At 38.9% G+C, this 19027-nt stretch overlaps 1 protein-coding gene across 1 annotated transcript in view; it reads left to right on the forward strand.

Moving 5' to 3' along the window:
• The window catches only part of LOC139728782 (uncharacterized), a 97230-nt gene that overhangs the window by 60278 nt on the left and 17925 nt on the right, over nt 1-19027 (forward strand). The window contains exons 28-41 of the mRNA XM_071639723.1: nt 1344-1544; nt 2179-2766; nt 4394-4555; nt 5044-5205; nt 6583-6744; nt 8605-8817; nt 9051-9392; nt 10861-11220; nt 11483-11713; nt 12607-12760; nt 13703-13861; nt 15497-15761; nt 16861-17154; nt 17963-18107. Coding sequence (XP_071495824.1) covers nt 1344-1544; nt 2179-2766; nt 4394-4555; nt 5044-5205; nt 6583-6744; nt 8605-8817; nt 9051-9392; nt 10861-11220; nt 11483-11713; nt 12607-12760; nt 13703-13861; nt 15497-15761; nt 16861-17154; nt 17963-18107 — 3438 coding nt within the window. The remainder of the gene's footprint in view (nt 1-1343; nt 1545-2178; nt 2767-4393; nt 4556-5043; nt 5206-6582; nt 6745-8604; nt 8818-9050; nt 9393-10860; nt 11221-11482; nt 11714-12606; nt 12761-13702; nt 13862-15496; nt 15762-16860; nt 17155-17962; nt 18108-19027) is intronic.

Consider the following 19027-nt stretch of genomic DNA (forward strand, 5'->3'; position numbering starts at 1 on the left):
TTTTACTCTGATTTTGGATGTTTCAGTCACTCCAAACCCGATCTTCCATCTAATAAACCTTGAATTCCTTTTAAAATGGTATGCTCTTGGTATCTCACCAAGAGTTAAAAGCCCAATTCTCATCTTAACCAATACTTTACCATCCCTAAGATGAATTTGTGTAATATGCAAGGAGTTGTTTTAGATTTATTCCGTAGTTATATTATCAAACAAAGTGCAATATGTTGTTGTTGACGATATTCATTTATTTCATCTAATAGCAAAGATTTGAAGTGTGAAGAGTGACAAGGATCAATGTTTGGACCGCTTTTATTCTGTCTATATATGTGAATGACTTATGTAATGCCTTTATGGAGGAAAAACGTATATTCATTCTGTCTGCAAATTATGTACTGTTTGAATAGGAAATGAGGGTATCTACGGAAAAGACACTGGTTTCTACTTGCCCTTTAGGAACATTATACTATTTAATCTCGAGAAAACTGAAGTTGTGTATGTAAGATCTCGGAACAAGTCCTCAACAACTTTGTGTGTCAATGTTTGTGATATTCGTGTGCTGTAAATTTCCAAGGCACGTGACCTTGATGTCATTATCCAAATGATCTTAGTTTGAAACCTCACATCAATAAGATATGCAAATCTGCAGTCATGGGTCTTCACAGGATTGGAAAATTGAGATACTTTCTCGATAAAGCAACTACAGAAAATTTGGTGTTTATTTTCAATCATTTGGATAATGATAATGGTTCCCCATTGGGGTTCCAGACTCTCAGCTGAGAGGACTCCAACGGATACAGAATTCAGCTGCATGGCTGTTCATGAAAAAGGAAATTTGATCTTATAACTCCCATTCTTCATAGTCTTCACTGGTTGCCGATTAAAGCTCGTATCAAGTTTAAAATTTTGGCCCTTGTACTTTTCAAATGTTTTCGTGGAAATTCCCCTGCGTACCTCAGTGAATTCATGAAGCCATATCATTCCGGTCATACTCTGCGCTATAAAAAAAAAAGATAAATAAATAAAAATCCTCTTCGAAATAAGTGCTAAACTTAGACACTTGGTGATAAGGCTTTTCAAAAAACATGGCACCATCACTATGGAATACTCTCCCTCTTAGTATTAGATGCATTACAGATTTTGATAAATTCATATCTGTGTTAAAAACTCATATTTTTGATAATTGTAAATTTATGTGGATAGAGAAATATTTGTTTCTATACGTACACCCAAAGAGACTATCTATGGTATTATGCTTTCTAAGAACTGATTATTATTATCATTATTGCTATCATTAGTCTATACGGTTCCGCTTTTTATTTTGACGTTTTGATGTTTTTGTATAGCTATAGCCTGCAAAGAATTGGATGTCCCCAGCAATGGGGCCCTAACGTGTGACCAGTGGGCACACGGTCGCTACTGCAGCATCTTTTGCAACGCACAGTTCGACGTACCTCGACTTCCCTCCGGCATGACACCTCCAGTGCACTATGTGTGCGGTGGCTCAGGATTGTGGAGTCCTCACTCCTACGTTCCTGATTGCTCCGGTAAAGTCAGAATCTGCTGGTGGTGGTTTTCTTTCCTTAGCCTTCATTCCCCTTCTCCAGCACTCTTCCTCCTAGACCACTACTCTTTGTCCCTCTCGTCCTCTGTTCTCCGTCCCCCTTCCTCCTCCTTCCCATTTTTATCGTCACTCATTCAGGAGATTCACAAAACCAGGCTCAACTGTCGATGTATTTGGGTAAATTGCGAGAAGTCTCATTTGAAAACAATATCAAAACACGATATAACGCAAACTTGATATTAATAGAGTTATTTGAAAATGCCAAATGATAAGTTTTAATTATCATTTTGATAACAATGTCTCATTAAAAAAAAAAGTAGTCTGTTTCACTACTCTTGAAACTATCAATTATGCATGATGGCCTAAAAAGAAAACAAACAATCGTCTTCCATTTGCATTGTGTACATGTTCTCACAGAGAACGGGAAGCTGTCAAGATATCAAAAGGAGACCTGACTCGGTAATGCGAATTTCGTGGTTCTTTTCTTCGCTCATGAAATTATCAAATTTTCTGGGGTATTCGTAAATCAAGCGGATCAATGATGCAGGAACCGACGTCTTTGAAGGGTTGTATGAGCCCATAATTATTTGTTAAATCAATTTGTGATTCTTGTAAAGAGGTAAGACGACCGGGGAGGAGCAATCTTCCCAGTGAACTCCTGTACTTCACTGGTAGCTGTGGGACACAGGAGACTCGGGACGAGATAGCTGCTGCTTTCCTACAGATTCTCCTCAACACAGACTTCAGCGACATCTGCACCCAGACTGACCAGTGCACTATGGAGAACGTGAAAGTCACGTGCGGAGATATGTCTGCTACCAAGAAGCGTCGACGAAGACGACGACGAAGTGGTCATCAAGCTTTCCTACCGGACAGTCGAGAGGAGGCGATGCCGGTGCCGAGTGACAACATGAATCGAGCTAGGCGTGATGTCAACATCCAGTTGGTAATTGCAGTGGAGTGGGACTTCGTAGCTAATGTGAACCAGGACCCGAGCTTGGGCAACTTTGAAGCAGTCATTGAAGCCGACACCTTGATGATGAAGATGTCCGATGTCATCCAGGAGGAGATTGATGCTGGAACATTTCCCTCCCTCGATGTCCCCGGCTCAAACCTCACGCTTGACGAGTCATCTCTGACCTTTGGCAAATCAGAGGTCTTGTGTGATCACGGCTTCACGGCAGACAACAATGATCTTCACTGCGGTAAATTCACTATGTCTGCCTCAAACTAAATTTTATTACCAATATCACATTCATTTTTATGCGACTTAAAGGAAAATGAACGCACAATGTGTTACAACAATAATATATAAACATACATAGTCATTATGATTACATGGAACTATTCGTTCAAAATTATTCTCGTTTTGAAAAGATGTCCCTATCTAGCACGTCTAGAATCACTGTTCAAGGATTTTTTTTTCTTTAATACTCTTTGGCGTTCTCGTCTCATGATAGATTCTGATGAAATTTCTACCTGTTCATTTTTTTTTTAATTTCACTCTTGATATCAAAATAGTCTTAAACACTTTGTTGCTAGTTCTGCCGGCTACCACTCTTCATAGAGTGTTTCGAACTGTTTTGTCTGGAGCTAAATGTGATTTCATGTGACGAAACAGAGTTAGAGGGTCAGAAGAGGGGGAATATGTTTCCTGGAAGGGGATTGGATGAAATAAAAACGTCACAAAACAAACAAAGAAAACTAGTGATATCAAAATTTCTTAGGGCATATTCAAGCATATCCATGTGAGTATTAATGTGAAACACCTTATATCATTCTGATCTGTATTCTGAGGTTTGTTCGGGACAACGTACAATATCTATATTATTCAGTATTCGGTGTCTCTGAAAATGGATCACGACAAATAATTCCATTCTTTTTGTCCCCGCCGAACGAGTTCGAGCAGGTGACTATGAAACGGGCTCCGTACGTGTGTGTGTCTGTGCGTCCGTGCGTCCGTCCGTGTGTGCGTCCGTGTGCGATCAAAATGTTCAATTTGCGACTTCTCTGTCATTTATGAGCCAATTTTGATTCTGTTTGCTTTATATGATAGCACTACATGGGAGCTTTGAAACTTCTACACAGAATTTCAGTTGTGACCTTTGGCCTTGACCTTTGACCTATATTGTACATTTTGCTACAAAATGCTACTCCTTCGCCATTTCTAACCCGATTTCGATTCCGTTTGCTTTATGTGATGGCACTAGGTGAGGACTTCAAAACTTCTCCACAGAATTTTGATCTTTGACTTCTTTGACCTTTGACCTTGATTTTTGACCTATATTGTACATTTTGCTACAAAATGCTACTCCTTCGCCATTTTTAACCCGATTTCGATTCCGTTTGCTTTATGTGATGGCACTAGGTGAGGGCTTCAAAACTTCTCCACAGAATTTTGACCTTTGCCTTTTTTGACCTTTGACCTTGATTTTTGACCTATATTGTACATTGGCTACAAAATGCTACTCCTTCGCCATTTCTAACCAGATTTCGATTCCGTTTGCTTTATGTGATGGCACTAGGTGAGGGCTTCAAAACTTCTACACAGAATTTTGACCTTTGACTTCTTTGACCTTTGACCTTGATTTTTTACCTATATCGCACATTTTGCTACAAAATGCTACTTCCGGCGGGGACATATATTACGCAACGCGTAATTTCTACTTTTTCTTGTTTTACATTAAAACCCTTTGTGAAGAATCGAATATTGTTTGAACACTCACGAAATTGCATGCGCATATCTGTTTGCGTATTATGGTGCATTTGTATGATATAAACGCAAAAGGCGGAGATACTGTGTCTAATTTGTCTCATGTTGCCTGCTCACAGTGCCCTGTGTAGCCGGGACTTTCTATGATAATGTGACCAAAGTTTGCCAGCTGTGCCCTAGGGGGTCCTACCAGGAGCTTGCTGGTCAGAGTAACTGCGTGCCCTGTGAGGAAGGCCAGTCAACAGAGGGGGAGGGCGCCACCAATGCCACCCAGTGTAGAGGTAAGATACAGTACCCCGTACCCCTTTCCCTCTTTCATACACCAGGCCAGGGTGGGACCTATCAAAACTTAAACAATGGCATTCTTGTCAACAGGAATATATAAAAATATCTTTAGAATGAAAATATTAATATGTTTCGAGAGAAAATTTTGGGTCACAATCCACTGATTTTGTTTGGGAAAAGATGAATCAGCACAAGTTTCTTTAATACGTTAAATCAGTGAAATATCTGTACAAAAATTGTGAAATTGGTTTTCAGTGCTCTTTAAAAAAAATTCATTCTGCACGGCTTGCATTTGAGTGAACTACACATATAAAAATGTACAAAAGACTGTCTTATAACGCATCGTCTTATCTTTTCATACAGTTTTTTTTTACACTCTCTTAATAGAAATGAAGGCATTGCGTTTTTAATCAGATAAATCTTCATTTCGGTGATAAAGAGGACTTTCAAACATCTCCACTGTTGTCTCTTTGTTCATCATCAGATGTGTGTGAGGCTGGTTACTTCTCCACGTCGGGGTTGGTGCCCTGCACGGAGTGTGAGGTGGGAACCTACCAGCCGATGGCTATGAATGACTCATGCCTGCCTTGCCCTAATGGCACCTCTACGGAGACTCTTGCTGCCATTTCATCAGATCAGTGTCTTGGTGAGCAAATTAAAGCCGCACCCCATTTACACTGGAAGTAAAAGCCCTGTTTGAAGGGGAGACACGTTTTCAGCTGTAAGCCTGTAACGACATCGGTCTCACATGCGCACCTTAAGTGATTGAAATTTTTGTAAAGCGACGTAATCAGGTCTATGATTGCCCGCTTCTTGCAACATATTTAGAAAGGAATCAGTCCACATTATCATATCTATGAGAAGTGGTGACATTTTTTTTCTTTAAAAGAAAAGAAAATGACATCACTTCTCACGAGAACACTGTCTTTGCACCTACAAAGGCTTAAACTGACCTGTGAAACTGACTATCGAGTGCTAGAAAAAAAAACAGCGCAGGATTTAAAATTTCTGAAGTTTAGAGAGGAGTTATCTGATAACTCCTTGGTATAGCGTTACTCCAAGCCGAATGTGACGTGAGAATGAAGACTATTAGTCTGTTACCCCGACGACTTTCCAAAGAAAAAAAAAAACATACTAGTGTTTGTTAGGGTTATTGGAAAGTTTTGAGATGACATCAAAGCAGGGGGAAATAGTCGTATGGCAACAACAAAAGATAATAACAAGAACAACAAACAAAAAAACGATTCACTAATCTTTGTCTCCAAAACATTAAGCGCTCTTTTAGGGGACAGAGGAAAAAATGAAGGCCCACATTCTGGGTGAAAACAGCCGTTCCAAAGGGAAAACGTCGATTCCCTCAATATGAGTACATTAAAAAAAAAATGAAAAGGGACACTGGCTTGACTCAGAAAACGGGCATTTTAAACGTTCACCTGGGCGTTCTCAAATTCAAGGTGGTGTATGCCCTGTTTCGGCGTAAAATGTGTCCCCTCGATAAATTGCTCACTCTTTAACTGTCTTTTATAATATAACGTGTTTTATGTGCAAAATAAAATCACTTTCAAGGCCAAAATGAAAAAGTAGGAGAAATAAAAAAAGGTTATTGTGCTAACGCTGGAGAGAGCACCGCTGAAGAAGATTCAAACAATGGGACATTTCTTTCGTTGTTGTAATCTTACTTCACTTCATTTTTTTTTTATTCACAGGGGGAAGAAGAGGGAGAGGGGTGAGGTGAGCCGTTCTGGCATGTTTGCTTTTGAGCTCAATTTCAGGTTTTATATATATATATATATATATATATATATATATACACATATATATATATACATATACATATATATATATACATATACATATATATATATATGTATATATATAACATATATATATGTATATATATATATATATATACATATATATACATATATATATATATATAGAGAGAGAGAGAGAGAGAGAGAGAGAGAGAGAGTTTAAAAAAAATCAATGTTTTTTGGTCTCTTTCCTTGTATACCTCTCCAAGAATGGTGCAGACCGGGTTCCTTCTCTCCAACGGGTCTTGCTCCCTGTGAATACTGTCCCGTGGGATCATTCCAGAGTCGGCGTCAGCAGAAGTCATGTGACCTGTGCCCAGGTCACCTGAGTACACCAAACCGCGGGGCACATGATGTTCAAGATTGCATAGGTTTGTGTCAGCTATAAACACAGACACAAATGGTTGGCAGATAACGATCCTAGTCACAAATCCTTAGCTTAAAGGTATTAGCCCACATTTGCAAACCCACGAAAATCAAAACTGCATAAAACAGGTCCAATATGACTTCAAGTACAAGTTATAACAGTAACATACCTCACCTGTTGCTCTTTCTCTATACCATTCGATAAAAGAGAGAAAATCATCGTTTTAAAATCAATTTTCAAACCGGGTCAACCCGACCCAAAATCGAATTACGAGCGCGGGCTACCTACGTACATGTAACTTACACATGTATCGCATGCATGTAGTAGGGGAGACCGGGTCTAGTTGTTACACGGGCAAGTTGTTACACTGTCATTTTCTCTATTATGATCAAAAGAGGGCGTTACAAGTAATATCAAATCAAAACGTATAGCCAACGATCTCTGCATGCGAAATCTGGCGTTGCCTGGACGTCACATCATGTAGAAGGTATAGGTCCAAAAAACACTTTTTTACCTCTCCGAGTAAAATTTTGAAAATTCGATTTTTCTTTATTACACCAAATCCATTCTTCTCCAGTAAGTGATGAGTATGTGGTTGAAAGAAACGTGTTTTGGCTGTCTTTTGGTGAAATTATCAACACGTGATGTTTGATTGTTTATTGGCCACACGTGTGAAAAGTTTTTGAAAACGCACTGGGCAAGTTGTTACAACAACTTGACCCGTCTGGAGAATCGAGTGGTATAACAACTTACCCCAATGCACTTTCAATTGAATCTATGGTTATACACACACACACACACACACACACACACACACACACACACACCCAACACACACATATACCCCAGCATAGGCTAACATGCACACCCAGACAGGTTAATATTAAGAATTACCTAACACGTCAGATCTGCATTACCCGATTTGAGTTGACTTTCTACGGTGTAACAAAGTACCCCATGTGCTGTAACAACTTACCCCAACATCGGGGAAAGTTGTTACAAAATTTTGTGTTTATTGATTACGTAATATCTTGTTTATGTTATCTGGACTTCCAAAGTTTGTACTGTTTTTAATTAAAGGAGGAAATAAGGTATCCTCAAAGCAAAAATGAAGCCGATTCCTCTATTCGTTTTTTGTACAGACCTAAAAATGTGAAAATTGTAACAACTAGACCCGGTCTCCCCAACGTACGTGGACCGGAGCTAGCGAGCGTTATACGCATGCATACGGTGCATTTTCATTTTTTTTAATGAAAGTATAATTGGAACGAAATTTTGCACAGGTGTTACTGCAATCATACCCAAACTCCATGCTAACTATGAGACCAATTGCTGCAGGTTTACAAATGTGGGCTAATACCTTTGATAGTGCTGATTTACGTGTAAATATGATTACGAAAATATAGCCATCTCGGAAAGTCATAATATTTGATTTTGTGATATTTCTACTTACTCAAGTGGTTTCAAGTTGTTCATTACATTACACTAGGTTCATTCATTCATTTCATTAATTGGTGACAGTAGAAATAGCCAGAAATAGCCATACCATTTTTCCTCTTCAGTATAAGCAGTATAGATACATACAGAAAATGTTGTAAATGGTATCTATGGTTTCGTTTTTCTTCCTTACTCCTATATGCACATAATTTAATTATAAATCCTGCAGTGATGTTTATACCTTTGTATCCTTAGGAATTTTCAGGAGACTCCTATCTGAAAGAAATGCAGAAAAATAGGCAAAGGTATATTGCTACCCTACTTGCATTTTCTCTCTTTTTTTTTCCTCCGAAGATTGATTTGCTTGTTGAGCACACATACTAGTTGTCAAAGATAGACAAATTTACACTCACTTTCTCGTATACAGACCAAGATGACTGCGCTTCTGAGCCATGCCACAATGGCTCTACTTGCGTTGACCTTGTGGACAGCTTCCGGTGTAACTGTGCACCTGGCTTTGAGGGCGTGACCTGTGAAGTGGATATAGACGAGTGCGCTTTGCTACAGCCGTGCCAGCGAGGGGGTACTTGCATCGATCAGATCAACGGCTACTCCTGCACCTGTCCAGAGGGCTTTAACGGTATGGAATTAAGACCTATGACTTCACAATTTTAAACCCTCTAATGTGTTATCTCTATAAGGATGGTTTTTGATTTCTTGAATCAAATAATAACTATGCCTCATCATTTACTTTAAGGAAAATCTAATTCCCTTCGAACGAATTGGGATTACCGGAGAAGCTTAGCTTCCTCAGAGAAAGACTCTGATAGGTGACTACTATCATCTTCACAGATTTTGTTATCTCCCATACAGGGACTAACTGTGAGGGAAGCATAAATATTTGCGACAACAATTATTGTCTGAACGATGGGAAGTGTATCGCCTCAGCCACCGATATCGAATGCCAGTGCTTGGAAGGTTATTATGGCAGCCGCTGTCATCTTCAAACGCAGCTGTGCCTTGCAAGCCCCTGCCATAATGGTGGCACCTGTCGAGAGATGCCAGGCGAGGTTCCGGGGTACGAATGTGACTGTGCGTCAGGCTTTTCAGGTGTAAACTGCTCGCGAAATATCAACGAGTGTCAGAGTCAGCCATGTAGGAATGGAGGAATCTGTATTGATGAAGTCGATGGTTTTAGCTGTGCTTGCACTCATGGTAAGGAGCATTTTTCTGAAATTTGGTAGAATGGGCTCAATAACTATTATTTTGTACGGAGTAATTCCAAGGAGGAAATGATATTATTATAACATGTATGAGGAAAAACATAGCAATTAATTGTGAGGGTATAGGTCAGAGCTCATTCGTTCTTCCTGAATATCAACCTTTAGCTCATATTCGTAATGGGTTAGGGTTAGGCTTTTGTGTCATCTCCACATAATCTTTTATGTGTTTTTTTTTCTTAAGTATGTATTTCTATATCCACTAAAATCCGATGTCCAATTCTAATAGAATTTAGCAGAAATCATCATGACAGATGGGAAATGACAAGTGATTCAAAAGATTCAAGTGAACACCAAGGTGCCTACAAGTGACTAGATTTCATTTCAGATACCAAGAGACATTGTGCATAGTTTATCAATGTGGCAGTGGAGGCCCTAATATACACCAGGGGCGTACTTTGGGCTTGGACCCAAGCGATTGTAGACGTTCTCATGTTCTTTTTAAGTATGCATGGTCAGACTTTCACAATCTTTTTAGAGGAATCGTTTTCGGGGTAGAGAAGCAAAGTTGTAAGTAAAGATGATTCAGGTAACCCCCAGAATTCGCAGCAATGGTCCGAATGACCAAAGAAAAGGTGTCATTTAAACGATTTCAATCTCCGGAACTGGAGTAAGTACAGAAGAATCTGCAGTGTCTAGAGTCTAGACACTCCCCAAGGTAGATAGCGTGGGTTCATTACAGCAACAGGGGAAAAAAAAAACTAATTTTAAGAATTGTACGGCAATACCCCAAGGATCCAATACACTGATGTCAGATGTAAGTAATTAGGCACCCTGGAGATTGTGTGTGTAGATATTCATAGGAGAGAGATGACAAATTCCATGACGGATCCAGGAGTGGGCAAATTTGAATGATGACATTTCTTTTTCTTTTATTGCATCATAAGTGTATTGTTCCGCATTGTAAAGTATCACAGTGATGATACAGTGCGCTCCCGTTATAACAATCACGGCAATAACGAAATTCCGGTTACAACGAATTAAAAATTCAGGCCGCAAAACCGTCCGTTCTGCTTTTATTTTGTATTTGTTTGGTTATAACGAAAATTCGATACAACCGAAAGAAATCTGTACACGTCCCGAGGACTTCGTCATAACGGGAGCCCACTGTGTAGACGCTAGGAGGCCGCATTAATGAATGGTGTGATGTAGTGATAGACTCAAGACCTATGCAACAAAACCAAGCAGACAAACAAACTTGGCACAGCTCCATGGTCATACCTGCATCGACCTACATTTGAAGTTGAACAAGGGGTCGTTGAATCGTTTTATCGTACAGTCCAGGTGATAATAGAGCCTCCGTGGACTTGCTTTTCTTTTCCTTTTCCTTCAGAAGCATTTTAATCTTCAAAAGATGCTCTTTCCATTTCAGAATGCAATATTTCATTCCTTTTTACTTGTAGGGTATACCGGTCAACAGTGTGAAATAGACATGGACTTGTGTGTCGGCCACTCCTGTTTCAACAACGGAACATGTTTTGACCTCGGTGACACCTACGAGTGTCTGTGTCCCCCGGGATATGCCGGGGAGCAGTGCGAACGAGAGAAGAGTGCTTGCGATGATGAGCCGTGCCAGAACGGTGGTGTGTGCTCGCTTGGTGAGGATCCGGGACTGGACTTCAACTGCACTTGTCAGTCTGGGTTCATGGGTCGTAACTGTGAGGTCAGCCAGGATGACTGTGCCTCCGGCCCCTGCTCAAACGGAGCGACTTGTGTGAATGGGATTGACAGCTTTAATTGTACATGCGCAGACGGTTTTAAGGGTAAGCAATAACGATTCATACCAGCAAAGTTTCCTGCACAAAACAAAATAATGATGCATACAATGGAAATGACAAATTCCATTCACACTTATTTCGTCTTTATTTTCACCAAACATTTGGGTGTTCACACAAATCGCTCAATATTTCACCAAATTCGTCTGAGTTCTTTAACCATGCACGAGCATGTTACGTTCCGCTTCAGTGTCATTTATGTAGCACAAATTAACTTTTAATCATTGCGGCTTCTCGTTTGCTGGACCAGGGCCAACATGTGAGGAAAACGTGGATCTCTGTGCCACCCAACCATGCAGCGCCAATGCTACTTGCCTGTCGGTGATTGGGGGATTCCATTGCATCTGTCGCCCTGGATATCGGGGTGTGGACTGTTCCGAGGTGTCCGACTTCTGTGAAGTGGGGGACAGATGTCTCAACGGAGGAACCTGTGTGAACGGGATTGATTCGTATTCTTGCCAGTGTCGCGGTGGTTTCCAAGGTAGGACTAGGAGCGGGAGTTATAATTTGCTTTTTACACGACCTAAGGTTTGCAGCTGGCACTACAGAGATACATAATATATATTCAATGTTTAGATTGTTTACTCTTATCAGAGATGCAACAGATACTGGCTTGTTCATATCACTTTTGACATATGGAATTATTTACATGTGTGGTCAAAGGACCATTATTGTGTTTAAAAGATTCCCGTGATAAAAAGATATGCATTACACAAAATATACAATAATTTTTTTTATATAACAGAACCCAAGGTTTCAATCTCAAACAGTTAGTGAAAAAAAAAACATGTTTACGTAGTTTACGTACATTAGGGAGATCATCATTAGAATGAAATCATGAACCAATGAGTCACGTGAATTGAATTCAACGACGTTTTTATTTCAATTGTATTGCAGTCGGTTACTGAACTGCACGATAATTCATGTATATACAAAACTGACACAAGGGACACAGATATTTTGATACATACATTTATTTGTCCAGGATAGGGACGTGTCGAGAGGAAGAGCAGAATTCAAAAAGAGAGCAATACTGTGAAAGACAGAATGAAAAGCGACAAAGAAGTAAAAATAAGGACGGGAGAGATGAAAAGAAAGAGAAGAAAGGAGGGAGTTCTTGTAAAGACAAATACATGAACATTATATCTTAAACAAAATTTATACATTATCTCCTATATACGTTTTTTTTCTTAACATCCAAGCAGTATGTGTGTACACTTAACATTGTAATTTCCTATGAGCTGTAGATGAAACTATTAGACTGTTCGTTGCTGTTTCTGTCATTAACGTAAGTCAGTTTCAAACATATGTCAGAATATCAGATGGACGATCAACGTAAAGATTTTTTTTTCACGGTATCCCTGTATTATACAGGTCCTAGTTGTGAAGTGGACATCAATGAGTGTGCCAGTGAGCCCTGCTTTTACGGGTCAACCTGCCTGGACATGGTGGGGAACTTCTCTTGTGAATGTGCCCCTGGGTTTGCTGGAATATTGTGTGATGAAAACATCAACGAGTGCCTATCTAGGTAAAAGAGATATAGGTTGTAATGATTTCTTTCATCAAAATTTAATATTGTAGTCATGATAGTTTTATCGTCTTTAGGTGATACAATTTTGTATATCCAAAAACGATATGCCATGAACATTCTTCTCAGCCATTCATTACTGTAGGGAACAAGAGGTCATTTTTTTTCCTCGTCTACCCACTAAACAATTTGTAAAGGTAAAAGATTGACTATCTTTGCTATTTATGGTCACAAGTCATCATCAATGCTATTACTCGTTGCATATTTCATTTTTCATTTCAATTAGAAGTTTCCTCTCAAATTGTAGAGTGTTGTATTTTCAACATACACCCATGACACTTAAATGTAACACAAATTTTGTAAGTTCAGTATAACAAAGACTATAATGATATCATATGATAGAATGTGAATTAAAATCAATCTGAAGTACGATAAATTCATAATAGATGATCAATATTATGTGCAGCAGGAACCTACATAAAAAGCAGATGCTTCTGGGGTAGATCCCCCCTAAAAAAAGTCAAACACGATCAGTTACATTCACACTGTTGACTGCAAGCACGCGAGTGCACCTGGGCAAGCGTGCGTGCACACAGTCACAACAAAGAGAAAAGAAAGAAAAGGAGAAGAAGAAAACATTAACATGAAAATAGTGGACAAAATACATGAAGAAAGTCGTATAAAATGCTTGGGGTGATATGGACAAGGAAATAAGGAATGAAGACCTGTAATTTAGCGACAAGTTTGATAGGTGCTCAGGACTAAGTTCGTCAGCTACATCTTAGCGCATTGCATATATTGTTTTTCAGAGCAGCTAGTATAAATGCGAGGTAAACTTTCCATTTCGTAATTATGATAAAGTATCAGACAACACTGATTTTCAGGATTCGAAAATTAGGCTCACATATAACTCAGCAAAACTTGTTATTCTACCCTTTCCAGCCCGTGTTTCAATGGGACTTGTGTAGATGGCTTGGACTCCTTTGTCTGCGAGTGTAACCAAGGTTACTCGGGGACCTTGTGTGACGCAGTTATAGACTTCTGTGTTGACGAGCCTTGTTCAAATAATGGTGTATGTACCAACAGTCTTGCTGGGGCTAGGTGAGTTTAGTGCTCTCTTCTATTGCAGCTGCTCTTTGAATATTCAGAATTTAGACACTAGTTCCATTAAAATACATATCCACAGCTATTAAAAGAACATTGCACCATTTTGGTTAACGTACAAGATAACTTTTTGAAACGAAAACTGATTCATGCTTGAGTCTACATGTCTTTCACTCCCTAACAGACTTTTAAAGAGTCACTAAGCTTATTTTTTCACTACTTTCATATTCGTACCTTCATTATATAAGACTGACTGTCAAAAGAGCAGATTTTAATTCCCAGATGATAGGAAAAGCGTGGTACCATTTAAAAATATGCAAAGTTATTACGTAGTGTATTTAGATTTGGACTACTCCGACTTTGCCATTGAAAGACAGCCAACACTGTAATTTACCTAACATGACATAAAGTACTATGAATGAAAATAATTATGATTATTGTGTATTCTTGGGTGAATTAAGAATAAGATATGTGACTATCTGTTAATGTGAAACATGAAATCAGTTCGAAATTGACGCTTACAGAAATAGTTGCGTCCAAATTAATTGCAAGTTCCCTAAAAGTGACCTTTGAAAAAAAAACCAGTAGATAAATTTGTCCATTAAGGTAAAACACCGCAGAAAGTGAACAAGAACATACAAATCTCAACTAAAAAAGAAGTACAAAAAGAAATTCATGAAGAAAGGTTACATCCCTTCCCTATTTTTTAAACAACCTGCAGTCATATGTGACCGTGCATCACAAAACGAACAAAAAGTCGCTCCCAGTGATTTTGTGTGAGGACTGAAAATAGGTGAAATGGATCAACCCAACCAAACTTGAGTTTTTCATATTTTCTGAAAGAACAAGCCTTTTTCCATATCATATTAAAGTTTTGGATCATAAAACAAACAGGAACTTGTGTTTTCAGATTTTTTTTTCTCGAACAATTTTTGGTGGAATAGTGTGGTTAGATGTTTCTCATAGAACCCTGTTATCATTTTTGAAAAACCCTGTCCATACACTTCACTTTCAACTCCAATAACATTGAAAAGAATGATGCTACTGCAATGGAAGTTGGCATTAAGCATGTACAGAATGTCCTTATGATGCATGCTCAACTACAGATTAGTCTAATAATCCCTTCATCGTTGTTGCTCCGGTGGTCAACATCCTGTTTTTGTTCCATTCATCCCACAGCTAGCACAGCTTGGTAAAGATTAAACGCTTGAATACACCCTGTACTTCAGAGCCTGTTTTCTCAGTTCACACCTTCCAGTGTGTCCTTTCTTTCTAATATTTAGATAGGTTAGGAGAGTCCATTTGAAGTGAATTATACATAATTTTAAAGCTTAGAGTCTGTTCTTTCAGAATCTACTCGACGACTTTTTGTTTGTTTTGTGATGCAGGGTCACATATGATGACGTAGTTGAACACGGTGAATAAAACAATTCTAAGCTCACGGTGCAGTGTTGTAGCAAAATGTATAATAAAATATCATTAAAGGTGATTAGTCAATTGTATATTTGTCACCACTCTTTGGGACAAGTTTGTAAATTTGATCAACAAATAACATTTGATCATTGTTTTGAAGGGTTTTTAGTGTGTTACAGGATATTTGTCTTGAGTGTCCTTTCGCCTGTTTACATTCAGTTGCACTTGCTTATCGGGCTATACTGGGAACAGATGTGAAATTGATGTTGATGAGTGCAGCAGCTTCCCCTGTTACCAAGGCAACTGTGAAGACATGGTGGATGGCTACCTCTGCCACTGTAGTGAGGGTTTTGTTGGCGTCCACTGTGAGGTGGATGTGAATGAGTGTAGGTCGGGGCCGTGTCGCAACAAGGGGACCTGTGTGGACCGACCGGGCTCCTACCTGTGTCAATGTGCGCCTGGCTTCGAGGGGGTAAACTGTGAGGTGAGACCACTGGATACGATATGGATGAGACTACATCCTGGGGTGCATCACACGAGGTCTTAGAAGAAAAATCATTTAAAAAAACACCAATCCCGGGAGACTCCTCTCCCCGAAATTTTCTTTTAAAATGGTTTATTGATACTGAAAGAGAAAATTACTTTTCTCCAAAGTCACCTGCTGAATCTTCAAGATCGCACTCCTGATTTTGTGTCGACTGTGTAGCAGAAGTAAGACACAGACGTCACGTTTTCGTTGTCGGCGTCGTCAATAGTACTTACCGTATTGTGCTGTACTCAATAACTTACTAGGTATAGCCTTGAGTTATGATCAACAAATTCACAGCTCAGACTGATATACTATGCTCAGAAACTGCGATATGAAGGCGAGATATCGCTTGGCATTGGCTTCGTTCAATTTTAACAAACATTTTGGAAAAGTGAAGCGAGCGAGATTTTAAAATCTTGTCTAATGCTTTACAGGCAGTAACGTTAACACCAGGCTATCCCTGATGGCCGGCAGTGACACGATGATCTAGAACTTGGAATAGATAGCTTATGTTTCTGAAATTTCTTTAAATTCTGAAGAAAAAAATAGTTTTCAGTGACTATATCAAAATGCACTTAGTTGTAGAAGAATATAAATAGGTGTGAATTTGATAAAAAAAGCTGCAGTTTAATGCTGAAAATTGTATACATGTTCTGTGTTGATTGATGTATTTCAATTCAAGGTGTCAACAACGTTGAAGAAGAGATTGTTATCTATTCATTTTTACGGAAATAGATATTTGTTGTCTTGAATATCACTCTATTTTCATACACAAAAAAAAAATTATAGTTCAGCCGTGTGGAGAGTAGTAAGCGGAATATAAATGTTAGTGAATAGAGATACATTGTACATGTTGTCCTTACTGAAATAACCTTAGCAGGACTCACGAATCCCATTTCTCAATTGACGAATTCCCAACATTGTAAATATTACTAGCCGAAAAGGCCGTAAATGATAATTATGGTATAACTGGTAATTACGCTACCTATTCGTACTTTACCTTCGAGTGTGTCAACCATGAATCATGGTAGAAATAAAACTTTCTCTGCTACAGAACAATACAGATGACTGTGTACAGCACAATTGTCAAAACAACGGCACATGTCATGATGAGATCAACGGCTACCACTGTATTTGTGAGACCGGGTTCTTTGGTCCCTTCTGCCAGCTGGTAGAAACACCTGCATGCTCCTCCAACCCTTGTCTGAATGGTGGGAGATGTAGGGAGACGCCGGATGGTAGAATCGCTTGCACTTGTCTAACCGGTTTTCAGGGAGAATTGTGTGAGGAGGATGTCAACGAATGTGGGGGTCGCCAGTGTCAGAATGGAGGTACCTGTGTGGATCAGGTTTGTAAATGCATAGCACAGGCTTTTTGACCATCCGACATAGTATACAGTTGATGTTGTTTTTCATAAATCTAGGGTTTCCCCCTTTTGTTGCGACCTTATAACGTCTCTTTTTGTTTAAAGGTGGGGAGGAGTGTGAGGGTAGGTTTAAAATCACTCTTTTATGATTTTGCAGGATTTAATACCCTTCGTAAGAGGAACGAATGTTCACAAGTTGTTCGTAGAACTATTTCTGTTTGTTTTATTGACAGAAAATTGTCTAAATATTCTACCAAAACTGTGCGTCAGATTACTGAATATCAACTCTGAGATCCGAGTATCCCCTGTCACAGCTCGTTTCCTTTCCACAGACTTGGTGAACTTTCAAGATCGACAAATTTCTGAATATTTCATGAAACGGTTTCAAAGGTGCACGTGCACCATCTACCAAGTCTGTCGTTACCTAGTTCTTGATTAAAAAGCACATTTGACTTCATAATAGTGCTGATCATAAACGTATCCTTCCTGTCTTATGATATCATTCTATGTTGTATATTATTCTGTAGTATCAAATTCTACTATAAAATATGATACATGTATTATATCACATCATATTATATCTTATATCATACCACATTATATTATAATATATTACATTATACTACACTAACTATAAATCATGTTATATTATATCAAAGCATTGCAGCGTATGTTATTGCGCCACGTAAGCTATGCTATAAACATCGTACCTGATTTAGCATTTTCCTTTCTCTTCTAAGCTAGAAATGATAACATGCAAGTCTTCTTTCAATACTCATAATATTTTTAGGTGAATGGGTACATATGTCAGTGTCTGCCGGGGTTCAGTGGCTCATTCTGTCAGCATAACGTGGATGAATGTTTCTCCCAGCCGTGCCTGCATGGTGCTACATGCCTTGACGATGTGGATAGATTCTCTTGCCAATGCTCAGATGGTGAGTCTATACGTATTGTTTCAAATTGATGACATTTTAGATTTGTACAGCTTTTGAGACACCTTTAGCGTTTGCAGGGGTGTCCTGACATGTATGATAAGAGACACGTTTGGGCCATGCTCCGGTTTTCTCGAGAGCAATTCCCATTAGTGTAACATCACGTTTTTGAAGTAATGTTGTCTTCAAGATTTCTTGGTAGATAAACATTTTGATTAAAGTCTGACATGCCTATTGAAATAAATATCAACGCAATCATTCTTGATCTAAGAAACAAATCGGTTACTAGGTTAGCATGTAACGAACTTCATGACTAATTTTCGTTTATGCTCTATAATTCCTCTTTTATGCTTGTAAAGACATTTTTTTTTCTGTGCCTAAAAGCGTTGTCAGGAATTGGATCCATTGTCCTCCTGTGAGAAATTTCAGATTTGTTGCAATGAAAGCATCAAATGGTAAGCAGCTCCAACGGCTTACAAATATTATATTAGACTCTTATTGTTCAATAGGATTGTGGTAACTTAGCACTCGTCTGACAGAAAGCACAGGTCTAATTCAGCTTATGAGTAATCATCACGATTTTCCAGACTAGCATGCCTTACAGTGACGGGGCATTAAACTGCACATTACTTGAATATGAGACCATTCTGAAGCAAATAATTTTCACACAGCAATAGATATATAATCTACTCTTAAATGAATCTCACAAAAATTACAACAATCATCCCCTAGCATTCCCACTGATTCCCACTGATCAGTTACTAGCCATTCCCTTTAAGCGCAGACCCTACAAACCCATAATTTGACAAGTCTGTAAAGATAATTATAATGTACAACGCGACCTTGGTGGCCTCAAGATAATGAACCAAAAAGGAGAAAAGTCATCTTAAATCAGTCCTGAATACCGGAGTACTGCATACGCA

Source organism: Diadema antillarum, unplaced genomic scaffold (assembly GCF_040938485.1).
Source record: "Diadema antillarum isolate AM-2024a unplaced genomic scaffold, OU_Dant_1.0 seq00000198_RagTag, whole genome shotgun sequence".
NCBI classification, from domain to species: Eukaryota; Metazoa; Echinodermata; class Echinoidea; order Diadematoida; family Diadematidae; genus Diadema; species Diadema antillarum.